This window comes from Pleurodeles waltl, chromosome 11, assembly GCF_031143425.1.
Source record: "Pleurodeles waltl isolate 20211129_DDA chromosome 11, aPleWal1.hap1.20221129, whole genome shotgun sequence".
NCBI classification, from domain to species: domain Eukaryota; kingdom Metazoa; phylum Chordata; class Amphibia; order Caudata; family Salamandridae; genus Pleurodeles; species Pleurodeles waltl.
This window is the reverse complement of record NC_090450.1, coordinates 983208104-983230785: the sequence shown is the minus strand read 5'-3', so window position 1 is coordinate 983230785 and position 22682 is coordinate 983208104. Positions and strand designations below refer to the sequence as shown.

General features: G+C 45.8%; 1 protein-coding gene across 1 annotated transcript in view; it reads left to right on the top strand.

Annotated features, from left to right (window-relative positions):
- Positions 1-22682, top strand: part of ZDHHC8 (zinc finger DHHC-type palmitoyltransferase 8) — a 233046-nt gene that overhangs the window by 158253 nt on the left and 52111 nt on the right. Inside the window, exons 2-5 of the mRNA XM_069215274.1 lie at positions 487-608; positions 3233-3390; positions 13805-13977; positions 18903-19005. Coding sequence (XP_069071375.1) covers positions 487-608; positions 3233-3390; positions 13805-13977; positions 18903-19005 — 556 coding nt within the window. The remainder of the gene's footprint in view (positions 1-486; positions 609-3232; positions 3391-13804; positions 13978-18902; positions 19006-22682) is intronic.

The window sequence follows — 22682 nt, the reverse complement described above, 5'->3', positions numbered from 1 at the left end:
AAGAAAGTGTTCTGCTGTGCCCTGCAGCAGCCATAGATGGACGGACTGGGCATAAACATGAACAAAACTGTAAACTTCGCACTTGCATAGCGCACTACTCACCCATTAGGAACCCCTCCTGGCTTTTCCCTGTGAGGCGTCCACTCCTGGACAGCCCCAGGGTGAAGCCAGGCATCCAAGCGCTGTGAGGGCCATTGTGGAGATTAAGCAAGCGATTGCCTAGAGTTACAGAGTGGGACCTATTAATTAGATTAGGCACCGAGGTGAGAATTATCTGGTCCAAGGGAATTGAGCCCAAGACCCGCGGAGTTGGGAATTGAACCCTGGTCCCACGCCAGCTCTCTGCATCAGGGCCTGCCGCTCTAACCATTGTGCCACACTTCTCTACAGGAAGTCGCTGTGCTGGGAGCCTTATGGGGAAAGCTATAGGATGAATGCGTCATCTATCTGGAACCCACCTTAACCTCCTTTCTCTTCTGTCCGCAGGTGCCCTTGGTTAACGAGAGAAGTCTCCCCTGTTGTCCCGCTTTACAATGGCGTCGTATTCCTGTTTGTGCTCGCGAACTTTAGCATGGCTACATTCATGGATCCCGGCGTCTACCCACGAGGTAAACAAGATGTGCCTGTGTGTTTTATGCTTTAGACCAGGGGTACCCCAAACATGCTTGTAGGTTGTGCAGTCTGGTAGAAGAATGACCGCTCATTCAAAGCTTCAGCTGTGGCCAGACACTCACCGAAGCATTTCTCATGGTCTAGTCCAGGGGTCTCTAAACTGTGACCCGCGGGCCATATCTGGCACTCTGCAAGATTTTATCCAGCCCTCTGTTTTCCAAAGCCTCTGATTCCGATGATCAAAGGCAAATATATATCCAGTTCGTTTGGCAGCCTGCAGGTGGCAGCAGAACCTCTTTAAATCTTCTCCATATATTTAAAATTAATTAAAAAATGAATAGCTTGCTTTTCTTATCTACAGTTATGTAATTGTTCATTTTGTCAGAGCATTTGCTTGTGTTTGACATTTTTACTGGTTGTATATACTTTCTCAGTTTAAGCACGGCATTGCTTCTTTGTAACGGTCACATTTGTCTTTTTGCGCTGAATCCTATCATGCTGATTACAAAAAACATCGAAGTAAACCTTATTCATTAATTTACATTTTATTAATTCATTTATAAACCTGCCCGCGAACACTGGTAAAATATATGATGTGTCCCTCGTACTGAAAAGTTTGGAAACCCCTGGTCTAGTGCAAAGCATCACTCATGGTCTAGTCCAAAGATGCCCCATGCATGCCTGTGCTTTAGTGATGTAGTCCAAAGCAGCTGCTAACCATAGCCTTCATGCAACAAACCTGGGAAGGCTGATGGGATTAAAGCCATATGATGTCTGACATTCCCTGGCTCTGCTAGAGGTCTCCCGATTATTTTATTTTTTATATGCTGGTCTTAGGACAGTCACCTCTGCCGTTTCATGGATTTAGGATGCAGAACCCTTTGTGTTTTGAGAAGCAGATGGAAAGCAGCTTCTGCAAATATATGAATAGAGGGGAATACAGTGAAAGTCTATATTCTAAGGTGTGGAACAACCTAGCTATGTTTAAAAACAGTACTAGCCAGATCAGGGGTACCTCTGGTGACGCAATGAGGTGAAAGATGCAATGTCTAGGGCTGCAGGGGAATTGCACAGAGTGAACAGGAGGCCTGTGGCTCACACAGTTGCTGGCTGACGAGAGGGAAGGCACATGACAGGTTCCCGACACCTCAAGGTCCTTGCTACGGAAATGTTCCCAAAGCACAGGAACCAGCAGCAAGGGGGAGGAAGGGCTAAAAATAGACCCGTTTTCTTATTCCACTCCCAGGCCACCTCTCCAAGGAGAAGCAGGTCTGCAGGAAATGTAGCGTCAGCGAGCGCTTCGAGGCAGGTGCGCGTCCCGCAGTCGCAGCGGAGCAGTCTCGAGAGAAACGAGACGTTTCCTGACAGGTCTTTGTGCTGTCTGGCATCAGGGGCGTGGCTTCGGGGGAGGGGGTGTTTTGGGTGCTACACCCCTCTACAAAGTGCATTGTGTAGTAAATAGTTGGGTACAGGTGCTTTCAGTTGGGTATGGTGAGGTGTCTGCCGGGCTTCACCCTGGATTTTTACATGCACACACAGACAAAAACACACATATATACACACACTCTCTCTCTCATCTCTGCCTTAAAACTTGGTTAGCTAGAAAACTTTTTCGTTTTAAGTACCCGTAACAATCCGCACTTCTCTTTCCACTGCCTTTTAAGCCCTCCTCATGTCCTGCTTCTCATAATGTATTTTAACAAGATATGCCAGTGTTATGGTTGGGAAATATGAAGCTTACACCTTACCTTAATCTTTCTGACCAAGCTAAGCCCTTGCCTGGCATATGCTTTACCCTGTTCCAGCCCTGCTGGCTTTTTAATGGTATCAGCACATTCAACTGTCTCTAACCCAGCCCCGCAGCTGTATTCAGAGGAGTCTACCTCGTGTGACTGATTCTGTTGTAGATCTTCAAAATCCTTACAATTGTCATCAGTTTGTCCAGAGGTGATAACAGTAGGGAATGAACTAGGCAAAGTAGTGCGCACGGCTCCAGTTCTGTGTTTGCAGGATAGCCTGATGTGTTCTCAAAGAAAATGCATTAGCTTCCACATTTTCAAAAATATAACAAATTCTTGCAGTTTAAAGGGACCGGTAGAGGAAGGCAAAACACTGCATGTGGACACCACAAATCCAGTGAAAATCAGCTTGCGTTTTAGGCTGGGGGATGAAAAGGGAGTGTGGCTAGCGTCTAGCGATGGCCATCTGACAGGGTGACCAGAATTTTAAAGCCCAAACTGGGACATTCCACAAAAATAGAAGAAGGACTACAAATTAACTTCAACCGAGTGCACGGAATGACAGCGCTCATCAGCATAGAATTACAGAAAAGGCACTAAGAACATAAATAAAATGCAATTTTTAATGACCGTGTAGACTGTTAATTAAATTGCTTTCTGATAACACCTGCTAAGTATCTCTGATTTAGAAAACAAAACAAAAATCACTTCCCACCGTTTTAAGGTGACTCTCTTTAAAATCCGGGACATCGGCTAAATTTCCCAAATCTGCTGGACAGCTGGTGAAAAACCAGGACTGTCCCGGCAAATCAGGGACGCCTGCTCATCCTACGATCTGATCAGCAGAAGCTTATACAAACTTTTTGCTTTGTTTCCCACAGCTGACGAGGACGAGGACAAAGACGACGACTTCCGAGCTCCGCTGTACAAGAACGTGGAGATTAAAGGCATCCAAGTACGGATGAAATGGTGCGCCACGTGCCACTTCTACCGCCCGCCGCGGTGCTCGCACTGCAGCGTATGCGACAACTGCGTGGAGGTGAGCGACTGCTTGCTGCGTCACCATGCCCCCGGCTTAAGCGCTGCAGCGACCTCCTCGTCCACGGATCCACACACTAACACTCTCTAACAGAGCCCCTCATTTCTCCATAGTCCCCCTCTGATATTTCATTTTTGTAAGCGCTACTCATAGTTCACTCACAGTCAGTTTTGTGATCTGCATGGTACATGTTCTTTGCATACATGCCACCCCTCCCTATTGAGACAGGAGACTTCCGATTTCAAGGCTAGTTTCCCGATTCCTGCATGTAAAAACCCACTTCCTCTGCGGGCTTCAGCTGACCAGGGCTGGTCTTGTGTGCACTGCCAGTAACTTGCTGTTGTAGGCTAGTGCACAGCACTTGCATCAGGCTCTCTCTGCCTGCCATAGCGCTTTCTCGGTGCTCCTGACAGGTAAGGTAAAAAAAACTTACATTTGCATATTTAATATCCGATCCTGGAGCAGCAGACTTACAAATCCCATACATAATAGTAACCCGATTAAAAGTCAATGGGGGAAATACATTCTTCCAATTTTTTTTTCTTTTCAATAAATCGCACACTTTTCTCTTCTAAAATGTTGGCATGTATGTCTTTGCAGCAGACACATTATCCCTCTGTTCTACTCTACTTTAAGATGAGTCAAAACTGCCACTAGGCAAAATTCCATCTCACTGGTAGTACCATTAGTCACCAGATTTATCTTGACATTTTTATTGTTGCCTGAAACTACCAGTCATTCAAGGAAGTTCAGTGCTTTTAAACCAATAAGTTATTTTTAAACACAGCGCCCCTCCCCAAAGTCTGCACCAGGTGCAACTGCACCGGTTGCACCACCCTAAAGCAGGCCCTGTTGTGATAATTAAATGCATTTACCTGTGTTTTAATGTATAATTTAGGATTTTCTTCTAGCAGCGCAGTACAAATTACACTGTGGTAAAGTTGATAGATAATGATATTTAAAAAAAAAAAAAGCTTATGGCATGCACCAGTTGTCAAACACTTTGCATTACTTTTACTTATAATTCAAAGCACAGAAATCAGTGTTATTGGTCTAAGCTGAGATCAGAATTCGACCCGACGTTGCAAAGAACAGTGATCCAGGTGTCAGCTCAGCCCTGCAGGAAGTCTTGTACCAGTTGTAAAGATTGTTGTTTTACAGTAGTAGTTTTTGTCCATGCCCTTTGTGTCGTAACATGATTACACAAATGTCGTTGGTACAAACGTTCCAGCAGGTGAGTTGTCGAGGCCCAAAATACTGAAAAATTGTACGAGTAAGTACATTTTGAGTGAAAATTGAGTACAGAGTACTCCAGCATTAATGTGAATGTAACTGATAAAATTTATTTAACTAATCTTTCCTTATTGTTTAACACTTAATTTTTTTCCCTGCTGTTTTGCCTTTTTTTCTTCACTAATTTTATTTGATATTTTTTGTCTTTTTTTCACTGCTCCTGTTTTTTTAGGTGTGGGTTGTGACAGTCTCTCTGTCAAATACATTTATTGCTTATGAAATACATACAGTGGGCTTTGTGTCATCCCCATTCAGCCATTGGTGTTCTTCCACCACTCCTGTTCAGCCATTGGCTTGAGACTTTGTCAATCAGCCTAGCTGAGTATTAATCTGTTACCTAATGCTATTGTCTCTTTTGGTGTATTTTCTACCTCCACTCGAGCTGGCATTAAACTCATGAAGGACTACTTTGCAACTGTAGGCCTCACTGTCTGCTCCTGCTGGCGTGTGGGTGTGTTAGTTATTGTAATGCGCTGAATGTGCATGTGTTAGCTCATTAAAACCAGACCATTTGGCTTTGCCAATGCTTGTTTCCATTTAGGAGTAACACATACTCCCTTTTTCTTTTTAGCTTCATTTCTTTTTTTCCCTTTATCTTATTCCCTGCATCCTCCGGGGCTGTTAGGTTTTTTATTTTGCTACATTTCTGTATTTTCTTTTTTTGCTTTTCTTAAAGTGGATACTAATGCAACCCTCTTTCCCTCTGTTTTACACTGCTATTTTCTGTTTCATCTGATCCTTTCTTGCCATATTTTTCCAGAGTTTTTTGAAGTTTTATGTATTGACTTTCAAATACTCAGAGGTTTTATTTTAGGAAGAAAATATTAGAAGGAATAAATAGGCAGGAAATTCAAAGTTTTGAGATAATACCATTAATACAACTTGACTGGTTGCAATTTAAGTATCAGGTCCTGTTTGAAGTGCTATATCTGACTTCTGCAGCAATGTACATTATTTTTATTAGCATTTGTGTACCTTGTTATTATGGTACTGAAGTGCTCTTGGCTCCTCAGAGATGTATTTTGACAGGTTTCTGAGGTTGTGTGTTTTCAGGTTTGGTGTTGTGGTCATTTCCAAAGTTGTGTGTAGGTATCTAATTCATGAGCTGTGGCTTTTGTGATTTTGGTGTTCAAAAGTGCAGCCGAAGGTTTCTTCCAATTCCTTGGCCACCTTTAATGTTACTACCAAGCGTGTTGACGAGCTGCTGTAGATAGTCTGAGCATTGAGCTGCTGGTTATGTGGTATGTTTGATCTGTGCCTGACATGCTTGTAGCATTCTGTATAAAGTGTGCTTTTTGTTAGTAAGGCTAATTACGGTGGGCTATTTTGCACTATAAAGTGGAAGGGCCTATGGGGGCTGGATGTTGTGGGCCCCATTTCTTAAAGGATGACATTCATAAAATACTGACCGGATCAGCCCTGGAGGTTGGGCACCTGATTGAACATACCTAACACCAAGAAGGTTAGATCCAATGGTCAGACATAAACCTACCAACGTGTGCAAACCTACAGATTCTTTATAGCACAACAAGGACTGCTGCAGGGGATCTTTGAAGACAGTTCCCTTCCAACAAGCCTTTGGTTGGAATGCATGACATAGTTACTCTGTATCTGAAGTAAGAAGCAAAGGGGTGTTTCTTCTGAATGAATGAACATTAACCTTTGTTAAATCATGGGTAGGTGCCTGTGCATGAGTACAAATGTACAAAGTCCTTTTAAGAGTTTGTTCCATTAATTAGGTAGCACAAGATTGTACAAAACATTATTGAAATAATGATCAGCAGTAGTAGAAATATGATAAGTTAAATGGATTGGCAAGATGGAATAAATTAATCAAGATATATCTGGAGCCACTGAAATTATATGAATCACCAACAAAGAGTAGGAACAAAAACCCTGCGTATTGAAATATAATTCAAACAGGGTAGAAAAATGATTCATTCGTAGTCATGGAAATGTTTTATGTTACTCTTCATATAAATTCATGTTTACAGTGTAGACGCTTTTCAAGGCAGCAGGTATTTTACGGATACTGTTCTACAAGCATTATTACTGGGATACAGTTCTACAACCAGCACTTGTTTCATGGACACTGTTCTCCAAGGAGAAGTTATTTCATTGGTACTGTTACCCAAGGAGCATTTATTTCATGGATACTCTTCTATAAGCAGTAGACCAGTAGTTCCCAACCTGTGGTCCGGGGACCCCTGGGGGTCCGCAAAACCTCCTCAGGGGGTCTGCAACTGCTTAGAAAATTAAATAATATTAATAGATTAGGTCCCAGCTTTCAGTAATGACTCAGTTGGGGGGGGCTGATTCCAATAATGATTCAGTGGGGGTCCCTGGGTTCCAGTAATGATGAAGATGGGGGTCCACAAATGTCGAAAGGTTGGGAACCACCTGTCTTCTGCAGGTTGTGCACTTGTGACATCTCAAGAAAACACACAGCAACTCCAATACTTTGTCTAACTAGTAATCTATCACCAACCTCGGCAGCCTATGAAAAACCCTGAAGAAGGCCTTCACCAACCAACTATTGGAGCATATCGACCTAAGGTCATTGACGACAGAGACAACTGGCTACGAGCTCTTCTAGAACTGCTGGCAGCCTCCAGCACAATCAACCATCAAGACTAGAAGGGTTCATCGCCACACAAATGGGCTTCACGTAAATGTCCTGGTTTCCATCTACAATCAGACATCAGTTTATTCAAGCAGGCACCTCGAGAACCATTGACTCCTCCCTGTCACATGCGGCATTCCTCAAGACCCATATATGTTGCCACGTTTTTCATCCTCTTTATATTCAACCCCTGGGTTTCCCATCAGTGCATCTTCAGTCTTCTCTTCTCATCCACACACCAAAGACAGTCAACTATATCCCTGTGTCGATGGCTAATGACCCCAGAGCCTCGGAGCATACCCTGACACTATCCTAACAAGGATGACCGCCGCAAATCTCATTTTCAGAAACAGCAGCCCATTCCACAACTGATGCAAGGCCCATCAGTCAGAAATAATCTTAAAAGACTTAACTCCTTATTTTACTTCTTGCATTAAACCTCTGTGCTTCTGCATAAACTCCAACTTGTCAATCAAAAAACTACATGATGGCGAAAGAGCCCAAATAGTCTACACCTAATCTGACCCTTTCTACCGCGCCACAATAACCACTACATCGCTCTGCCCACAACCTCATCTGCTTCAGGGTCAGACTCAAAAAACTCTCCTTTTCAACCATAACAATACTGTACAAACTCCAAAGGTCTACAGTAACACAGTATTACACTCCTAGTGGGCAGACATCAGGTTCACTTCTTGCAGAGTAAAGTATTTCCATAATCTGAAACACTTACCTGTGGTCACACCTGACACCGCGTCCCCCCAGGATCACTTCCCAAGGCCATGCTAGTCACACCTAGGGTAGCTGATCAGTAATGGTAGCATATGCAAGAAAATATGATACAGTGTAACAGTTAATTCACTGGATAATGTAACATAAGGAACAAATGAACTTTGCACGATGGCACCACGTAGCCCACTCTGGATGCCCACCAGCAGCGCACTTTCTGGGTGCACGGTAACCTGCTGGCATTAGGGGTCTCCTCTGCCTACTACAAGTGATTGAGTTGTGCCAAATAGGCTTTATAATCAAAATAAAGATTACCATTGTCATGTCCAGTTAAGATGGTGGCAACGAGCTTTTCACCTGTCTCCCGGGCACCACAAAGATCCAGCTGAAGGCTATCCTGCCTGCTCCTGCCTGGTCATTCTTCAATTTATTTACTCACTTACAGTCTTAAGTAGTGCAACATTACCAGGTCGTGTCCGCGCGCTTCACAACTAACACCAGAAAAAGGGAGTCCTGCTCTTACAAATAACTAGAGAAAAACAAAAAAATAAATATTTAAGGTGAACACTGTCGGAAAAGGGCTCAGTTTGGGTCAGACGAATGCTAAAGACAAAAAAGCAAGGTAACATGAAGAGCGCTAATGAGTCAATGCGTTCAATACTCAAAATCAGTTTTCCTTGGGGAAAGAGGAAGAGACGAGAGAACAAGAGACTCCCCGATAACTTGCATCAAATTCATCCCTACCTTAGGACCACCCAAAAGAAACAAATTCCTGGTGGTCTTTGCACAAAACAAAGGTCTTCCTTCGTAGGGAAAAGGATTCAGAGGGCGTAAAAAGAAAGGGCTTAGAAGCAAGTGGTCTCTACCTACCCTCCAAGAGTGCGGATGAGGTATTACCTCGCTCTGTGCAACGCCTCAGGAAAGAACCAACATCTCGCCTCTTTCCCACAACTCTACCAGCCAATGACTGAGTCACCCGGGCAATGGTCCCTGGTCAAATTATTGCCAAAAATATTTGTGCGCATGAACTGTATCTATGTAAATGTCTTCACTTGCCTCTTGTAACCACGCATTCTTGTTTGAGACCCCCCCCTTACTTAATAAAGTTCTCCCCTGCACCCTGGGGTAGATATGTGCTCTATAAATGCCCCCAATAAAATTCGCAGTTGGTGATATCTTTTAGTGGACTCACAGAAGATGTACAAAGATGATGCATTCCCTGAGCTTTCAAGACCACGCAGGCGCCTTCGTAACACGTAAGTAGTTGTGAACGGAGAGGATTCAGTAGGCTTGGGAACCACCAGGTTTGCCTAGATTCCAAGATCACTTTGCCTTCAACTTTCATAAGAGAAGATCTTTTAGGAGCTAAGTGTTGGCAAACAGCACTGAGGAAATTCAGCTTCATCGTGGACTTGGAATAGAGCCGTGTGGAGAGAAGATGGACGTGGAACTGAGCCCTGTGGAGAGACGATGGACGTGGAACTGAGCCCTGTGGAGAGACGATGGACGTGGAACTGAGCCCTGTGGAGAGACGATGGACGTGGAACTGAGCCCTTTGAAGAGACGATGGACGTGGAACTGAGCCGTATGGAGAGACGATGGACGTGGAACTGAGCCGTGTGGAGAGACGATGGACGTGGAACTGAGCCGTGTGGAGAGACGATGGAGGTGGAACTGAGCCGTGTGGAGAGACGATGGAGGTGGAACTGAGCTGTGTGGAGAGACGATGAACGTGGAACTGAGCCGTGTGGAGAGACGAACGTGGAACTGAGCCGTGTGGAGAGAACATGGACGTGGAACTGAGCCCTGTGGAGAGACGATGGACGTGGAACTGAGCCCTGTGGAGAGACGATGGACGTGGAACTGAGCCCTGTGGAGAGACGATGGACGTGGAACTGAGCCCTGTGGAGAGACGATGGACGTGGAACTGAGCCCTGTGGAGAGACGATGGACGTGGAACTGAGCCCTGTGGAGAGACGATGGACGTGGAACTGAGCCCTGTGGAGAGACGATGGACGTGGAACTGAGCCCTGTGGAGAGACGATGGACGTGGAACTGAGCCCTGTGGAGAGATGATGGACGTGGAACTGAGCCCTGTGGAGAGACGATGGATGTGGAACTGAGCCCTTGGAGAGACGATGGAGTTGGAACTGAGCCCTTGGAGAGACGATGGACGTGGAACTGAGCCCTGTGGAGAGACGATGGACGTGGAACTGAGCCCTGTGGAGAGACGGTGGACGTGGAACTGAGCCCTGTGGAGAGACGATGGACGTGGAACTGAGCCCTGTGGAGAGACGATGGACGTGGAACTGAGCCCTTTGGAGAGACGATGGACGTGGAACTGAGCCCTTTGGAGAGACGATGGGCGTGGAACTGAGCCGTATGGAGAGACGATGGGCGTGGAACTGAGCCGTATGGAGAGACGATGGGCGTGGAACTGAGCCGTATGGAGAGACGATGGGCGTGGAACTGAGCCGTATGGAGAGACGATGGGCGTGGAACTGAGCCGTATGGAGAGACGATGGACGTGGAACTGAGCCGTATGGAGAGACGGTGGACGTGGAACTGAGCCATGTGGAGAGACGATGGACGTGGAACTGAGCCCTTTGAAGAGACGATGGACGTGGAACTGAGCCCTTTGAAGAGACGATGGACGTGGAACTGAGCCCTTTGAAGAGACGATGGACGTGGAACTGAGCCCTTTGAAGAGACGATGGACGTGGAACAGAGCCCTTTGAAGAGACGATGGACGTGGAACTGAGCCGTGTGGAGAGACGGTGGACGTGGAACTGAGCCGTGTGGAGAGACGATGGACGTGGAACTGTGCCCTGTGGAGAGACGATGGACGTGGAACTGAGCCCTTTGGAGAGACGGTGGACGTGGAACTGAGCCCTGTGGAGAGACGGTGGACGTGGAACTGAGCCCTGTGGAGAGACGGCGGATGTGGAACTGAGCCCTGTGGAGAGACGGCGGACGTGGAACTGAGCCCTGTGGAGAGACGGTGGACGTGGAACTGAGCCCTGTGGAGAGACGGTGGACGTGGAACTGAGCCCTGTGGAGAGACGGTGGACGTGGAACTGAGCCCTGTGGAGAGACGGTGGACGTGGAACTGAGCCCTGTGGAGAGACGGTGGACGTGGAACTGAGCCCTGTGGAGAGACGGTGGACGTGGAACTGAGCCCTTTGGAGAGACCGTGGACGTGGAACTGAGCCGTGTGGAGAGACGGTGGACGTGGAACTGAGCCGTGTGGAGAGACGGTGGACGTGGAACTGAGCCCTGTGGAGAGACGATGGAGGTGGAACTGAGCCCAGTGGAGAGACGATGGAGGTGGAACTGAGCCCTTTGGAGAGACGATGGACGTGGAACTGAGCCCTGTGGAGAGACGGTGGACGTGGAACTGAGCCCTGTGGAGAGACGGTGGACGTGGAACTGAGCCGTGTGGAGAGACGATGGACGTGGAACTGAGCCCTGTGGAGAGACGATGGACGTGGAACTGAGCCCTGTGGAGAGACGATGGACGTGGAACTGAGCCCTGTGGAGACACATGTTACATCGAGATGTGTTGCATGCTGTGAGGACAGTCCACAACAAAGTGCTGTATGGACAGCCGTCTGGGTTAAAAATCCCACAGAAGCATTAAGTTTGAAACTCCCCACCATGAAGGATTTTTAATTTGTTACCTGTATTTTACAGTGAGGACTGCGCCAGAAGGGGCGCAGCAGGTCCCTCAGAAAGTGGGGTGTTCGGGGCAGCGCAGATGTTATTCCCCAGGCCCTGCAGGCATAGAGGGCCCAGCATGCATTTATGATGCAACATTCATTTATATAGTTCACACCAAACTTGACTTATTCACTAACGAAGAGGGAACTAACATGTCCATTACCATTTTTCGCTTAAGTACAGTTTGTTTTAAACTTCGAAGCAGATCCTTGCCCTCTTGGGGCCCCACTTAAGTTTCTTGTTCCAGATCCCGCACTAGCTTCTGACCGCAGAGATCCCTACGAAGCAAAAATACAATAGTACAACGCTGACTCAACTGGACGATAAAAGGTCAGACGAGGCAGACTCAAGAGGACATGAGATAGAACGAGGCATCACATATCACGTCACAATGTAACCATCTTATCTGTAAATCCAATAATGTTAGAAGTTTAAGTTGTATGATCTTTGACGACAGGTCCTTTTGACTCACCTTTCAGTGTTAGAATTGAGAGCTCCCACAGTCGGTATCATTTTGGGACCGGTGCTGGGCCATAGGGTAGACGTCTCTAGTCTGAAAGGATACCAGGTTATTAGTTGAGCCTCATATGCAGTGCCTCATCCGTTGCAGAATGAAAGCTGTAGAGTTATACCAATAGTGAAGGAAAATTCAAGAACTTACTGATTCGGGTTCGTGTGTCCCTGCAGAACAAAAATTCTCCAGCCTCTAATGGTACATACAGTGGTTAATTTGTAAATAAAAACGTTCCGGTGCCCAAAGCTCGCCTCTGAAACACGCTGCTGCTGTATTTAAATGTGTGAGCACAGAATACTGAGGCATGGAAATCCTGAAGTCATCTTGGCCCTCTTTAATCCATTTACAGCCACTCCTTGCCCCTGCAGGTCACTCTTGCAGCTTTCTGCTTTCTCATTTTTTGACCCGTTTCTGTCTTTCTTTGCTCCGTCTTTCTCATATGTTTATTTTGCTCGCAGTAATTGCCTGATGCAGACAAATAAGTACTGGCCCTAAAAAATAGGTGCCAGGGCCCCCCCCCCCCCCACTGGCTCAAATTAAGCACTGGGCCCACATGAGCTGAAATGATGGAATCAAATGCACCTAAAATAATTAACAGCAGCTAAGATTGTGCTAAGTATTAGTAGCCATCACTTTTGAGCTGTTAACCTGTGTGTCGCAGGTGTGTGGCTGTCTGTGGTCCCTTGCACCGACTACCTGATAGACTGATAAGGTCGAACAGTGTTGAACCGCTTCTGGAGTTGCTTCAGATCTGCTCAAAGGGATCAGGACCGTGGGCTGGATTGTACTTTGGGGCTGGAACAAAGACTGGTTTGCACATGGTTGATTCCTGTCTGTAATTGCACTGACAGAACAGACAATAGCAAAGCCAAGAGGTCTGGCTTTCCTGCAGTAAAACATTCAAACAGCGGCATGCACAAATGCTGTAGTGGTGGTAATGGAGGTTGTGTTAATGGTAGCATTGGTGGGGGTGGTGGTGTTTTATGATGGCGGTAGTGATGGTTGCAGTAAAAGGTGGGGGTGGTAGTACTGGCTCACACTCGCGACCTGGAAAAATAATTTTAAAAAGCCTATTGCAGTAAAAAAACAAAGGGATTGCTATCTGTATACAACACATGCAAGGGATATAGAATTGACTGTGTGACCATTGATGCATTTTCAGATGTAAAATAGTCCCTCATGCACTGCAGTGCAAACACTTCACAGGAGGCAGAAGGGTACGCCAAACAGCCAATGGCTTGTTGTGAGAGGGCAGTAATGCTGTGGGTGGAGCCATAGCCCGCCTCTATGAATAATTGGTGGTAGAATGTCTTGCAAACAGCTGCACTGTCCATCCAGACACAAAAAAACAACGGTATGCGTCCAGAGTAAATACCAGAGGCTGTGATTAAGTCAAGAATTATGGCCCTCACTTTTGTGCTACCATGAATGAATGCAGGATGCATTTTTACACCAGATTTATACTTTTTCAGGTTGGGTACCTGTTTTTTTTAATTTTGAAGTGCGTCCTAGAATCTATCTCTTTCTGTCCGCAGGACTTCGACCATCATTGCCCATGGGTGAACAACTGCATCGGCCGAAGGAACTACCGGTATTTCTTCCTGTTCCTGCTGTCGCTGAGCGTGCACATGGTGGGGGTCTTCAGCTCCGGACTCATCTTTGTTTTAAATCACGCGGAGCGCCTGGGGGCGGTGCACACCACCATCACGTATCCTTCCAAGCGGGGCAACTGGGGAGGGGGCAAAAAAAAGTCTGTAATTCATGATCTTTTTGGGAACTGATTTTTGACTGGAATCCAGGCACAGGGAGCGGGTGGGTCAGCCATGTTGATACAGGGGACGCTACAGCTCCACGGGGAGTCCAGGCCAGACTCAGCACCTTGCGGCATAATAGTTCATCAGGCTTACAGGAGAGATTTTATAATGGAAAGAAATAAAATTGGTGTTTGAATTAACTTATAAGGGCAATGGTCATCTAGATTTCTTTGTTATTTTTGCATGCTTGCCTTTTTGAAATCCGTTTTGGTTTGCAGGATTTTCAGAAGAGCGCTCAAGTTTCTCCGGTCCACACGTGAGTAGTTAATCCAGTTCAGGGTTATTTGCAGTGTAGCCCTTTAATTCTATTTATCACAATATATGTGTAGGACTAAGAAAAAAGACTGGATGGCCTCCTCATAGATGTAATAATATTTAAGAGCTATGTTTCAACCAAACAGATTTCAAATGTGGTTCCCAAGAAATGATGATGGTTTTTGGAAAAGGCTACTGATGAATGAAGGATGAGGTTTACAAAACCATCAAGTGATCTTTTTGCAGGTGAAGGGATGTGTTTACCTGCTGGTGGGTTTGGAAAGAAGGCTTTACCCGGCAAGGAATGCGCATAGACCTGCGGCTCTCTGGCAATCTGGTCACAAACCAAGGGGAATCATGATGGGTCTGTGGCCTTAGTGTAAAAATGTGGTTTGTGCTACATCTAAGGAGAGCTGAATTTATATTAAAATGTATAAACATCAGAAGCACTTTGGTCAACTAAATTGAGAGAGGCATGGAGACCATTGGTACAAAGCTGTCGGAAGCCCATCCTGTCCATCTATGTTATCTCTGCCCATGTAGCCTGCCTATTTACTGCAGATAACAAGCACCGCACCCTTCCGGTCTGCAAACCACACGTAATAAGCACTGCTAGTCCAAGTCTGTCCGTTTTGAGCAGCCGAGGTCACAGATCTATCCGCCTCTTTTCAAACCAGCCATGAAGTTGTGTCCGAACCCAATGGCATAAAACAGCATCTGAAGATGATGGATATTTATTTGTGGCACTAGGGTCTTCGTATCTATGATTCTGCCCATTGTCGATGGCCCAAAGACTATATGCAGGATAAAGCACCACCACTAGATGGCGGAATGATGCACAGTGAGTGAATCTAGAATAGTTTCAAGCTGCAAAAGGTATAGGTAAACAACTTTTTTCTTTCTGCAGAGAGTGACCATCAAGCCCATTCACTCTACCCACTTGAAGCAGTTAGTGACTGTTGGACCCTTTAGTCCACCCTGTTTGACATATCCAGGGCTTCTTTGACACATTTTTCATGGTCTCCAGTTCTAGCTCTTACCTTCTTACATAGTTTCTCCTCCCCCACCTGCAGTTTTTGACATATTGCGTAAGCAGTAACACATTAACTATGCATGTCTGGCAACCATTATTAGGATGAGCCTACCAGACACTGCAAGCTGTCTTGTTGCAAAAGACCTAATGTTAGCCTACCAAGACCTACAGTGGACTTAAAGCCCACCTATTGCTTATCATTGGTTGGCTTTCTTGTCACTCTTATTTGCTTGCTTGGTTATTGAATGGCTTGCATTGTCCATCATGCATTTGTCCCTCCACTGGAGCATAGTTTCTTTACTTGTGTCCTTCCACTGCTCATTATCAGAGAACACTTTTTTTTGTGTTTTTAAGCACTCCATGAGAGTACATATGTTTTTTGGCTGTCTCCCTGGCATGCTTCTACCCTGCGCTCCGTGCTGTGCTCTCTTGTCTGTGTATTTCTCCCCCCCATCTACATTCTATATTGTTCTCTCCCTCGTGGCTCCCCCACCATTTCTGTGCTCCCTTGCATGCTTTTTTTGTACTCCATCATCCATCCACCACCTCGACCTGCTGATTCATTAACTGCTTTCCCCCTCTCATCCACAGTTCATTTTTATTTTTAATAGAAGTCCAGCCAGCAAATTGTTGCATGCCTTTCCCCTTAAAAAGTGTTTTCACATTACTTAAATTTTATATATTTTTTTTAATAAATGCCTCTTGAATCAGTAAATCAAAAACATAAGTCGCACCTGCATCATGACTATGTGCAGGTACACGTCATCACACGTGAATGCCTAAAAAAAATCATGTTTTTTTAAAGTCCTTTTGTTCATGCTATACAGCATAGCCATTTTTAGGTCGAGCATAGCAGCACGCAAGCGCTGCTTTTCTGACGTGTTGGAATGTATCTAGGCTTCTAACCACGCCCACTGCACGTCCATCACCATCACTCGTTCATGGGCTTGCCTTTCAAAACTTTTTTTTTTTCTGCTGGTAAATGCTTTGTTTGTCCCTCCTTGGGGCAGTTTTGTTACTGCCTTGGCCATCGACCATGTTACATGGATGATTGCACTTTTGGTGATAAATTTCACTGCAAGCAAACTTCTATTTCCTTTTGTGTCTCTCCTTTGCGCTCATGGCAGCCGTGGTGCTTTGAATCGGCTCGCTTATGTGAAACTGATTTACTTTTTATTTTCGGTTTGTGTGACAAAAAAAGCCCAGTTAGGAATTAATAATGCTAATAGCTCTAACTTGATCAAACGTGAGACCCATTGCATTGCAAATGCTTTTTTCTTCTGTTGTACAGTATGGACAAAAAGTGTTGGCAGAGCCAGTGCGTCTCAACAGCGAGATCTATTGTTGTTGTCAGTGTTTGTCAAAGATAGAACTTAAATGCAAGCATTTCATAGGCTCAAGAATGAGGCAATAGGGGGGTCTTGTCTGTGGCCTGCAGGGTGCGCCAGCACTGCCCTCTGCTTCTTATCCACAGGCAGACTTTCGGCTAACGCCAAGTCCTCTTAAAACCATGCTGATTAGTGGCATCTGGTCACAGGGCAGGGACCCAGTTACAGATTGGCCTACAGAAAAATTGAGATGTCATGGCAGGCTCTGAAAGGCCAGGAGGGTTGGGACCCAGACAGTCACATGCCAGCTGTGATCTCTATCCCATCCCCACCTGTCTTGTGAGGTGATGGCCTTTCACGGTTTACCTCTCGGTTGGTCCACCTCTTCTGGTACCACGGTAGTGCGTGGATGGACTTTTGATACACCATGGCATGAGGCAGACTCTTGAGAAAACGCACATCTGTGCCCATCACCCATCAAGGCTCATTGCAAGCTCTTGCCTGTCCTCACTTTCAGAAACTGGGTCACGGTCGCCTGTTTCCGAGATGATGACTGCTCAAAACAGCGAGAGCTGCATTTTCAAGGACCTGCTCTTGCCATTCTGCATCAGGAAACTGCCAGAACAAACCTAGCCAATAAATTGTTTACCTCTCTGAAAGCCTTAGCAAAGGTTTAAAACCTTACAGGATTGGCTGGAGAACAGCAAAATGTGGTTCACCCTGACCAATCAAGAGAACATGCTATGGCTCAACTAGAACTGGCACATGTTCTCATTCTGACCAATCGGAGAATGCGCTGTGGCTCGATCAGAACTGCCATGTGTTCTCACTCTGACCAATCGGAGAGCGCGCTGTGGCTCTACCAGGACTGGCACGAGTTCTCACTTTGACCAATCAGACCACGCTCTGTAGCTCAACATGAACTTACGCTACTAGGCCTCAGGCTCCCAAGTACCAAACTTTTCACACCTGAGTGTAGCTGAGGTGCACAAAAATAAATTTGTGTTTCTAAAGATACAGCCTCATTTGCAGAATAAGGAGAAGTGAAATTTTAGAATTGTACAGCACGTCTACGGCAGTGGTAGAACATTCACTAGTATATATCGCGTTGCCCACCGTAGTAAGTTGAGGTATGTAAATATGGGTGCTGCCTGGGCGTTTATTGAAAATATTATACCCACCCCAAAAAATTGCACATTTCTGTGTAGTCAGAAACATTTCCGATGGGGATTTTTCTCTGTTTACACAACCAAAAAATACCCCCAATAATGATATAAAAGTGTGTAAACGATTGGAAAGAATCCACTAAAAATATATTTGTTTCGTGTAGGGGACACGCTTTCCCGACAGAGAAAATGCAAGGTCACATTTCAGAAACATTCATGTTGCTTTTCAAATCTGCATGAATAAGTGTTTCAGAAATTAATACATTTTGGGTCCTGAAACATTCCTTGTAAATTGCCCATTATTAATTATATTAGTAACTCAGGCCAAAGTAGATTGTGTTACCAGTGGGAAGGGCATCTCTCTGGGTTAGAAAGCCTGGCCCATTATGATACGGACTAGGTGGGTCCATTTAGGAATGGGGGATCACTGTCCGGATGGGAATTAACACAACCACCCGACCCCCCCCTAGTTATTCCTCATTCCTGTGAAGATTTTCTGAGCCGATGGAATTCCTGGAAGAAATTGTGTTGGGCCTCCGCAACTTGTAATGAGGCCCTGCATGCACTACTCAAAATCTGTCTTTTGTAGATCTCTAGCACAAGTCTTGGGGAGGTTTGAGAATCACCCAAAATGTCAAAAAGTTTCTTCAAACGGAGATGGAAACATACAGGAGTTGATTTCTGAAATTTCAAAGCTGAACTTTGAGAATCGGGCACACCCACAATTTATTTTTAAAAAATTGTGAGGGGAGTACTGTTTTCATATGACATAAAATCTTGCATTTATTTATTTATGTTCTGCTTTATGCTGCCTTGCACAAATAATACCTTTTTTTGGCTAACACATATTTTTGGTCCATTAGACCAGGGAAGGTATCTTCTGAGCAGGTTTGCCTACTAAATAAAAGACTTTCATCGTCCCGTTACTCCTTAAGCGCCTCTCGTCTGAGAACATCTTTTCCCATAAGACAATGTATCCTTGTTGCACGCGGCTTCCTAGAGTGTTGTTTGAGTTTTTCCTGAAGTCTGATCTCCAGCATGGGCGTGATGTGCGTGGCGGGCCTGTTCTTCATCCCCGTCATTGGCCTGACGGGCTTTCACATGGTCCTGGTGGCTCGCGGCCGCACAACCAACGAACAGGTGAGTGATGCACCTGGGGTGGGATGCTAGCATATCCTATCCATAAAAAGCAGAGAGTGCCACAAAAATTATAATGTTGCAAAAAAATGAAATGATGGGCATACTTTGCTGTGCAACTAATATAAATACATTTTAAAAATATGCTTCTTGTGCAAGGATTTTAAAGCAGTCATTGACTATTTAAAAAAAAAAAAAAAAAAAAACCACTACAAACAATGGGGTAGCTTCTCCCCAATGCCAACCCCTGAAATTCCCTATTACATCACTAGGAATTCATGCTTCCTATATGGGGTGGGATATCACTCCCTAATACTCGTTCAATATGAAATTGTGAAAATTATTCAAGACACTAAATGAAGCATCGGTGGATGAGCAGAACATTGCACCCCCATACAACTTAAGGAAAAGCAACTATTTAAATATAAAAAACAATAAAATAAGTAATTAACAATTATGTCAATCTGTGTTGTGATATTGTTTTTTTAACCACTTAATGCATAATGATTCATCGTTATTACTGACGTTATTTTCAAGATTTGTTACCTTTTTTTTTTGTTTTGTATTTTTTTACTTCTTTGGGGGGCTATTTTTCTGTGAAGCAGCTAACCAACGGGGTTATCGTAGTATAGACTAATAAGAGAGAGGGAGAAGGAGGTTGTTGGGCGCCCAGCTTTCCCCATAAGGGGTTTCCTCAGTTTGGATGACCTCCTGCTTAGCATTTTATATAAGGTTAATTCAAGGTTTTCATCAGAGCAGCAAAAGGGAAATTCTCTTAACTTCTGGAAGTTTTACACAAATTCACTTTAGCAAAAACTGTTAATTCTTTGGGAATCAATCAAACTTCCCAACACGCTGATTGGCTGCATTCGGGGAATTGTTGCCAATTTACATTTGCTTTGTTTCTGGCACCGTTGGGGAGAATGAAAGCTGAAACATTTCCTGGGGTTAATTGTTTCACAGAGTGAGGCGTTTGATAACCTTACCCTCAAAAGTTACGCAGCGGATAGGTTTAGTCTTCACTTCCTGTTTTTTTGTCAATGATTCTGATTAGAGCTGCTAATGTAAACCTAATGCGTAGCAAACGCATCCTCTGAGCTGCAACTGGCTACGCAGACCTTAGCGATTCACTCATACCCGCTCTCAGCATGGGATAGACAGGAGCTTGTCTGCAGACACCAGTGATGCCGGCATAGCTGCTCCCGGCATGGGATAGCCAGAAGCTTATCTGCAGACACAAGCGATGTCGGTATAGCTGCTCTCGGCATGGGATAACCAAGAGCTTGTTTGCAGACACCAGTGATGCCGGCATAGCTGCTCCCGGCATGGGATAGCCAGAAGCTTATCTGCAGACACAAGCGATGTCGGTATAGCTGCTCTCGGCATGGGATAACCAAGAGCTTGTTTGCAGACACCAGTGATGCCGGCATAGCTGCTCTGAGCATGGGATAGCCAGAAGCTTATCTGCATACACAAGCGATGTCGGTATAGCTGCTCTCGGCATGGGATAACCAAGAGCTTGTTTGCAGACACCAGTGATGCCGGCATAGCTGCTCCCGGCATGGGATAGCCAGAAGCTTATCTGCAGACACAAGCGATGTCGGTATAGCTGCTCTCGGCATGGGATAACCAAGAGCTTGTTTGCAGACACCAGTGATGCCGGCATAGCTGCTCTGAGCATGGGATAGCCAGAAGCTTATCTGCAGACACAAGCGATGTCGGTATAGCTGCTCTCGGCATGGGATAACCAAGAGCTTGTTTGCAGACACCAGTGATGCCGGCATAGCTGCTCTGAGCATGGGATAGCCAGAAGCTTATCTGCAGACACAAGCGATGTCGGTATAGCTGCTCTCGGCATGGGATAACCAAGAGCTTGTTTGCAGACACCAGTGATGCCGGCATAGCTGCTCTGAGCATGGGATAGCCAGAAGCTTGTCTGCATACACAAGCGATGTCGGTATAGCTGCTCTCGGCATGGGATAACCAAGAGCTTGTTTGCAGACACCAGTGATGCCGGCATAGCTGCTCCCGGCATGGGATAGCCAGAAGCTTATCTGCAGACACAAGCGATGTCGGTATAGCTGCTCTCGGCATGGGATAACCAAGAGCTTGTTTGCAGACACCAGTGATGCCGGCATAGCTGCTCTGAGCATGGGATAGCCAGAAGCTTATCTGCAGACACAAGCGATGTCGGTATAGCTGCTCTCGGCATGGGATAACCAAGAGCTTGTTTGCAGACACCAGTGATGCCGGCATAGCTGCTCTGAGCATGGGATAGCCAGAAGCTTGTCTGCAGACACAAGCGATGTCGGCATAGCTGCTCTCGGCATGGGATAACCAAGAGCTTGTTTGCAAACACCAGTGATGCCGGCATAGCTGCTCTCAGCATGGGATAGCCAGAAGCTTGTCTGCAGACACAAGCGATGTCGGCATAGCTGCTCTCGGCATGTGATAACCAAGAGCTTGTTTGCAGACACCAGTGATGCCGGCATAGCTGCTCTCAGCATGGGATAGCCAGAAGCTTGTCTGCAGACACAAGCAATGTCAGCATAGCTGCTCTCGGCATGGGATAGACAAGGGTTTGTCTGCAGACACCAGCAATGCCGGCATAGCTGCTCTCGGCATGGGATAATCAAGAGCTTGTTTGCAGACAGCAACGATGCCGGCATAGCTGTCCCACAACATGGCGTAACCAAGAGTTTGTCTGCAGACACCAGTGGTGTTGGCACGGCTGTTCTCGGCATGGTATAAACAATAGTTTGTCTATAGAATCCACCAATGCCAGCAAAGCTGCTCTCAGCATGGCATAACCAAGAGCTTGTGGCATGGCATAACCAAGACCTTGTCTGCAGACACCAGCAGTGCCAGCAAAGCTGCTATCGGCATAGCATAACCAAGAGTTTGTCTGCAGACACCAGCAGTGACGGAATAGATGCTCTCGGCATTAAATAGCCAAGTGCTTGTCTGCAGAAACCAGCGTTATCAGTATAGCTGCCACCTCATCATGGCATAACCAAGAGCTTGCCTTAGACACCAGCGATGACAGCATAGCCGCTCTTGGCCTGGGATACCCCAGAGCTAGTGTGCAGACACCAGCGATGCCGGCATAGCTGCTCTCAGCATGGCATAACGAAGACCTTACCTGCAGACACCATTTATGCCTGCATGCAACACTCCCCGCATAGCTGCCCATCAGCCTGGCATAACCAAATGCTTGTCTGCAGATATCAGCGATGCCGTCATTGCTGCTCTTGGCATGGGATAGCCAAGAGCTTGTCTCCAGACACCAGAATGCCAGGATAGCTGCCCCTCAGCATGGCATAACCAAAAGCTTGTCTGTAGGCACCAGTGATGCCAGCTTCTCACAGCATGGCATAGCCAAGAGCTTTTCTTAGGTCTCCGAGCATGCAGCGATTACTGAAAACTGGCATTTAGGGTTACTGATGTTTACCAGTGGTGTTCTCAGGGCACAGTACTATTGCATTGAAACTGAATAGCCATGTACCCCAGTTAGTTAACTGCTAGAGTGCTAACAGGAGTACATGACCATCACGTTTACTTAACTTTTACGGTACCAAGGTTCCAGCAAGTCCAGGCTTCATGAAGGATGTGGTGTGGGGTTAAAAAATGAGAAACAGTGCAACACTTCAGACAACAGCTCAGAATTTGAATCTCCAGTC